The sequence below is a fragment of the Alexandromys fortis genome, unplaced genomic scaffold, assembly GCF_014885135.2.
Source record: "Alexandromys fortis isolate MF-2015 unplaced genomic scaffold, M_Fortis_MF-2015_v1.1 scaffold_1113, whole genome shotgun sequence".
Taxonomy (NCBI): domain Eukaryota; kingdom Metazoa; phylum Chordata; class Mammalia; order Rodentia; family Cricetidae; genus Alexandromys; species Alexandromys fortis.
This window is the reverse complement of record NW_026068981.1, coordinates 5,052-11,771: the sequence shown is the minus strand read 5'-3', so window position 1 is coordinate 11,771 and position 6,720 is coordinate 5,052. Positions and strand designations below refer to the sequence as shown.

Here is a 6,720-nt window from a genome sequence, read left to right as displayed (position 1 = left end):
TGACACTCCCACATCACTTCCCCTTTTTCTGTTTAAACAAAAAAAGAAGGCTTTAACTTAACATAGCAAAATTACATATAACGAAACAGTTATCAAGTAAAAATTACAATAATCCATATCATAACTAAGGAAAACTATAACTAACTATTCTTAACTCCATCAAAGCGTCCAGAAAGATACAATATTACCTAAGCAAACAATAAATCAAAACTCTAGAAATGACAGAGACATCTCGCTGCCTGGACAGTCACCCAAAGTTTCTCTGTACCGTTGGCTGCCTCAGCTTCTTAAGTGCTAAGACCATCTTGCCTTACTAATGTGGATTGTTTTGTTTTGAGACAGGGTCCTACTCTAGTCTAGGCTGGCCCGTAAGTCACTATGTCACCATGACTGATCTCAGTCTCTGTCCTTCTGCCTCAGCCTCCAGCATGATGGAATTGTAAGTGTGTCCATCATGACCAGTTATTTGTTTCCTCTGTGTGTATGCTGCTGCTGCTGCTAGGGATGGAAGCCAGGGTCTCCTGGATGCTGGCAGTTCTCTGTCACTGATTACAGGCCAGCCCTTTTAGTGTTATATGAGTGGCTTCTCACAGTGGTGATCTCCCCTAGGAGGTGACAGGTGAGCTCCCTAGGTGACCGTCGCCAATTTAGTAGCAGTGATCTTGCTGTTGTCATGGTACCCAAAACTCATCTTCTACTCCATTGTTGTGAACCTTCCAACTACAGAAGTGGTACTGTTAGCCCCTCATTTACAGTTGAGGAAACTGAACCTCAGAAAGCACATCACTTGCCTAGGGCAGCACAGCTGGTACATGCTAAAGACGTATCCAAGCACCAAAGCTATGGCGTGAACATTCCCAGGGAATTCACATGCGTGAGCTGGGTGTAGTGGCTCTTCCCTGTCACCAGCACTCAGCATGCTGAGCAAGGGGAAATTCTACACCCCAAAGGAGAGAAACTTGTTTTGTTTATTTGCTTGTGGGGGGCTACATCTTAGTGTTAGAGCACTTGCCAAACCTGAGGAAGGCCCTGGGTTCTAGGAAGCATTGGGGGGGGGGAATCACATATTTTGAGCAAGACCTCTCTGAAGACCCTCCTGAATGGCAACATTCCTGTTGATCAGCTGAGTCAGCCCTGAGTAGGGCAGAAGTCCCCGGCCCCAGGGAGATCCACTTCCTGACTAGGTGTCCTGTGGAATCTGTGTGGTGGGGCAGGAAGTGAGAAACCACTGCAGATACTAGTGTGTGCCTGCAGGGCCAGGCAGGCTGTGTGCAGATACTAGTGTGTGCCTGCAGGGCCAGGCAGGCTGTGTGCAGAAACTAGTGTGTGCCTGCAGGGCCAGGCAGGCTGTGTGCAGAAACTAGTGTGTGCCTGCAGGGCCAGGCAGGCTGTGCGCCATTTCAGTCCTAAGCAAGGCTGGGGTGATAGCACACATGTTTAATCCCAGCATTCTGGAGGCAGAGACAGGTGGATCTCTGAGTTCAAGGCCAGCCTGCTCTACAGAGGGAGTTCCAGGCCCACCAGAGCTGCAGTGAGTCCCAGTTTTTTTTTTTTTTTTAAAAGCCCTCAACAAAGACAAGGAAGTAAGGGAGCTCAAATCTGTAGCCAGTGCAAGGTTCTAAGGCTGAAATGTCAGTTGGTGACCCTGGAACTGCAGGCCATGGCCGAGTAGGATGGGAGGACACCAGAGCAGGAGGTAATGGGTCAGAGCCAGAGGGAAACTCAGGCTGTTTCACAGTGAAGAGGAAAGCATGGGGAACTAGGGGTTCTGGATCACAATGTCATCTTAGGAGTACCAGGTTCCTCCGGCTGTTGGGGCACCAGAGCTACCATGGAGACATGCCTGATGACGTGCAATAGCTTCTGAGATGCTCATTGACTGACCGCATGTCTCTGTCCTGCCCAGATCCCGCCGAGGCCCTGCAGCTCCCAATGGACTATGTTCAGCGGGTGAAACGGACCCACTCCCAGGGTGGCTATGGCTCACAGGGGTGAGGCAGAAGGAGCACTTGGGCTGAGGAGGGGCAGGAGGCTGGGGTTCCAGGACCGCAGGGCAGACTCTTGCTTTTTCTTTTGAAGCTACAAGTATAACTGGAAGCTAGAAGAGGCCCGGAAAAACCTGCTTCGCACTCACACCACATCAGCTAGTGCCCGCGCCCTCTACTGCTTAGCCCAGAAGGTACAACGTGGCCTGCGCAGGGTGGGTCGTTGGTACTGTCCTAGACCTTCTGACCCGTGCCAGGATCGGGCTTCATCTGGCTGTCACCCCTTCTCCCCAGAAACCCTTCACACCCGCCAAGTACTTCTCCATTGATCGTGTGTTCCGGAATGAGACGCTGGACGCCACCCACCTGGCTGAGTTCCACCAGATAGAGGGTGTAGTAGCTGATCATGGACTGACCCTGGGCCACCTCATGGGTGTACTGAAGGAGTTCTTCACCAAGCTGGGTGAGCAGGCAAGCCACTCGAGACAGGAAGTGTTTGGGGTCCCTGAGAGGGTGCCTCTTGGGTCATCAGCCTGCCTTGGCCAACCCCTACAGGAATCACCCAGTTGCGCTTCAAACCAGCCTACAACCCCTACACAGAGCCCAGCATGGAAGTGTTCAGCTACCACCAAGGTCAGGGGTGGGAAAGTGAATGCGGAGGAGGGTCTGAGGGGCCTCACATTTGACCTGGGTCACCCTCTTTCCTAAGCTCGTAACCTATCTTCCCATCCTCTGGGCGCTATCACCCACATGCATTCTCTGATCTCCCCTTTATTCCCACAGGTCTAAAGAAGTGGGTAGAAGTTGGCAACTCTGGGGTCTTCCGCCCTGAGATGCTCCTGCCCATGGGGCTCCCCGAGAATGTGTCTGTTATTGCTTGGGGTCTCTCCCTGGAGCGGTAAGTGCCCAGGCTGGAGCTTGGGATGACCCTGTCATTCACTTGTTCATACCTCTGGCAGTTCTTTAACAGGAATGCCCAGTTGTGTGCTAGCCCTGAGCTGTGAACACCACAGCGTATTTCCTCAATATTATGCAACCTGGATCCTAGTGGAAAAGGAAGGGCAGCTAACATGGCCAATAAGGAAACTCAGAAGGCCATGTTGATACAGGAGGTGCCATAGAGAGGATAAAGCAGGACTGAGGAGACTAGTTGGTCAAGAAGGCTTCATGGAGGCCCAGAAAGCAGCGAAGTTTGCTTGCAGGGTGTACCAGGCAGAAGGCATAGCTCGCGCAAAGCCTCGGAGTCTAGATTCAGCATGGGGTGTGCCGGCAGAGTGATGTGGGAGTGATTTCTTATTAATAAAGAAACTGCCTTAGCCCATTTGATAGGCCAACCCTTAGGTGGGTGGAGTAAACATAACAGGATGCTGGGAGAAAGAAGCTGAGCCAGGAGTTGCCATGATTCTCCCGCTCCAGACAGATGCAGGTTAAGATCCTCCCTGGGAAGCCACCTCATGGGCTACACAGAATATTAGAAATGGGTTAGAACAATATGTAAGAGCTAACCAATAAGAAACTGAAACTAGCCGGGCCAGGCAGTGTTTTTTAAAAGAATACAGTTTCCGTGTAATTATTTCGGGCATAAGCTAGCCATGCGGGCAGCCGGGTGCTGGGGACGCAGCCCTGTCGCTCCTTCAACAGCAGAGTGGGGAGTGGGAGGGAAGATGAGCTTGGGAGTGACTGGGCCGATGGTACATCCTTTTCACCATGGGGAAGACTTTCCCTCCGAGAAAGATGGGAGCTTCTGAGGAGCAAAAGACAGCCTAATCTGACTCAGTGTTGAACTGTTCCTTCTCAGCCCGACGATGATCAAGTATGGCATCAACAACATCCGAGAGCTGGTGGGCCACAAGGTGAACCTGCAGATGGTATATGACAGCCCTATGTGCCGCCTGGATATCGAGCCCAGGTCTCCACAGACACAGGAGGCTGCATGATATAGGCTGCCCCAGAGAGCTCTGTCCAGTACCTGTGCATCCCCCAGCGGTGACCTCGCTAATATTTATGAGGCCTCTGTGAGGCTAGCTCACTCCCTCTGCCTCACCCACCCAGGGGCAGGGTCCTGAGTGCAGGAAGCAGGTTTTTTGTGCTGGCCTTTGGTGGTGCGTGTAGTGTTAAGGGTGGATTTGGGCCCTGCGGGTCAGCTGTTGTCTAATAAAATAGGCACTTTCTTTCATGCGGTGCCTTTTGTTAGGATTCTTCGTTATTGTTCATTTCATTAGGTGACTTGTGGGCTTTGCCTTGCTTGGTGGGAGAAAACTGGGTGACAGTTCCTGGTATGTTGGTTTGGGAGTCAGGGATTTGAATCCTCCAAGGTCTGAGATTCTAGAAGGTCCCAGGCAGCCCAGGCAGGTCCGTGGTTCCACTTAACATTTATTTTTAATGGATGTGTGTCTGTCTGTTCAGGTGCATGTGGGAAACAACCTTGGGTGTCATCCTTAGGAACACTGTCTATGTCCTGTGTGACAGGGAAGCTCCAGGGACCCTCCTGCCTCCATCTCTCCAGCTCTGGGATTATAAATGCACATCCCTTATTTTTTATGTGGATTGAACACAGCAAGCACTTAACTACTGAGCCAGCCCCTCGCCCCTGGCATTTACAAGTCACTGGTGCCCAGTCCTCATCTGACTGAATAGGACTGAAACTCCTTGATGAAAGGATACTTTAGTGGGTGATGGCCTAAAGCCAGCATTCCCCATGCCTGGTAGGAGCAAAGCTGTAGGGTGAGAAGCTGCTCTTAGTTTTCCCCCTAATGATCAAGTCTCCCAGCACTGGAGCAGCTGAAACAGCGGCATCATGAGTTTGAGGCCAGCCTAGGCCACATACTTAGACTGTTGAATGAAAAAAGAAAGATTCATGAACTCTGAGGAAAGAGTTGCATAAAGCTTCATGCACCTGTACTTTAACCCGCTTTTCTGGGCTGGCCTGCCTGTTTGTTTTTTATGTTTATGGTCGTTTTGTCTGCATATATGTTTTAATTTTTTAGGCCGGGTGGTGGTGGTGGTGCACAACTTTAATCCCAGTCGTCAGGAGGCAGAGGCAGGCAGATTTCTGAGTTTGATGCCAGCCTGGTCTACATAGGTTATCACTATAGCCCAGACTTGCCTCAAATTTAAGATTCTTCTGCCTCAGCCTTCCAAGTACTGAAATTATAGGCGCATGTCACAACACTTAGATTTCTTTCCTTCCTCCTTCCTTCCTCTCTTTTTTTCAAGACAGCATTTCTTTGTGTAGCCTCAGCTGTCCTGAAATTAGCCCAGTAAACAAGGCTGGCCTCGAACTTAGATTTGCCTGCTTCTGCCTCCTAAGCTTTGGATTGAACGTGTGCACCGCCACTGCCTGACAAAACTTAAGTTTATTGCCTCCTGTCAATAAATTTTAGGATCTGCCAGATGTTTATCCTTGTAACTTTTACAACAGTGTTATTTTAGATTTTTTATCACAGCAGTAATAAATGGGGATGTGTTTTGAGAGTGCCAGTTTTTTAGCCAGGTGGTAATATTAATATGCCTTTAATTCCTACACTCAGGATATAGAGGCAGGTAGATTTCTGAGGCCACTAAAGGAGAGTACCAGTTTTCCATTGCTTAGCTGGTAAAAATCCAGATTCATCGTCATTTTCCACAGAATGTGGGTGTCAAGATATGTCCTAGTTTGGGGTGTGGTTACGACAGCTTGGCTCAGAAGAGTCACACAGTGTGACTGGGGCCTTCCTTCATGCCTCCCTTATGTGGACAGTGTGACAGACATGACACACAGGGCCTTTGCTCCTGTCACAGTGTCCGCTGATGCTGAGCTGGTCTCCGGGCCTTTGCGTGCATCCATCCCAGTCTATTGCCTATTTGTGTGTGCTGTGTTGGTGATCAAACCCAGGGTGTGTGTTACAGACAAATGCTCTGACTCAACTATATCCTCAGGTTTACCTCCCTTTTTTGAGACAGGGCTTCTGTGTTGCCCAGACTGGCCCCGGCTCCTGGGCCCAAGTAATTTTGCTTCAGTTATCCAAATAGCAGGGACCACTTTTGAAATAGGAGCGGCGGGGCTGCGTCCCCAACACCCCGGCCGCTTGGCTAGCTCATGCCCGAAATAACAACACACAAACTGTATTCATTGAAACACTGCTTGGCCCATGAACTCTAGCCCTTACAGGCTAATTCTCGCACCTGGACTAGCCCATTTCTAATGATGTGTGTAAGCACCCCAAGGTGCGCTTACCAGGAAGGTTCTAACCTATGTCCATCTTGGGTCGGAGTTTCATCGCGTGTGCCTCAGAAAGCAGAGCTATTGGGAGAGCGGAGCATGGCGTCTCTGCTCCAGAGAGCAGAGCTGTCGAGTCTCTCCGGAAGCAGAGCAGAGTCTGACCTCACTTCCTCTTCCGCCCAGAATTCTATTCTGTTTACTCCTCCCATCTATGTTCTAAGCTATGAGGCCAAGCAGTTGGTTTATTATAATTAACCAATGACCTTCCTCCATCAGACCACAGACATGTTAACTGTTCCTAGCCTCAGTCTTTTAGATTGGGTTTTTTCTTGAGTCTGGGTCAGCCCATTTTGTTCAGGTTGGCCTGAAATTGGAGATCCTCCTACCTCAGCCCCCAAAAGCTGGGTTACAGGCATTCCTAGATGCATGTTGAGTTCCATGCCAGCCTGAGCTGCACAATACCTTATTTGAAAATGTAAGGAGCAGTAGTGACACGGGCCTTTAATCCCAGCACTCAGAGGGCAGAAGCAGGTA

General features: G+C 50.0%; 1 protein-coding gene across 1 annotated transcript; it reads left to right on the top strand.

Moving 5' to 3' along the window:
- The first annotated feature begins 109 nt into the window (after nt 1-109).
- LOC126496086 (phenylalanine--tRNA ligase alpha subunit-like) lies at nt 110-4,181 on the top strand. Its single transcript, XM_050133659.1, has 6 exons — nt 110-1,991; nt 2,080-2,179; nt 2,280-2,448; nt 2,541-2,618; nt 2,769-2,883; nt 3,784-4,181. Exons 1-6 carry the CDS (start codon nt 1,888-1,890, stop codon nt 3,920-3,922), a joined length of 705 nt encoding a protein of 234 aa, XP_049989616.1. The 5' UTR covers nt 110-1,887; the 3' UTR covers nt 3,923-4,181.
- The last annotated feature ends 2,539 nt before the right edge of the window (nt 4,182-6,720 follow it).

Coding starts and splice junctions, on each gene's coding strand:
- LOC126496086 (XM_050133659.1), top strand. CDS start 1,888: ATGTCTCTGTCCTGCCCAGATCCCGCCGAGGCCCTGCAGCTCCCAATG. Junction 1,992..2,079: donor GGTGGCTATGGCTCACAGGG/GTGAGGCAGAAG, acceptor TTTCTTTTGAAG/CTACAAGTATAACTGGAAGC. Junction 2,619..2,768: donor AGTGTTCAGCTACCACCAAG/GTCAGGGGTGGG, acceptor TTATTCCCACAG/GTCTAAAGAAGTGGGTAGAA.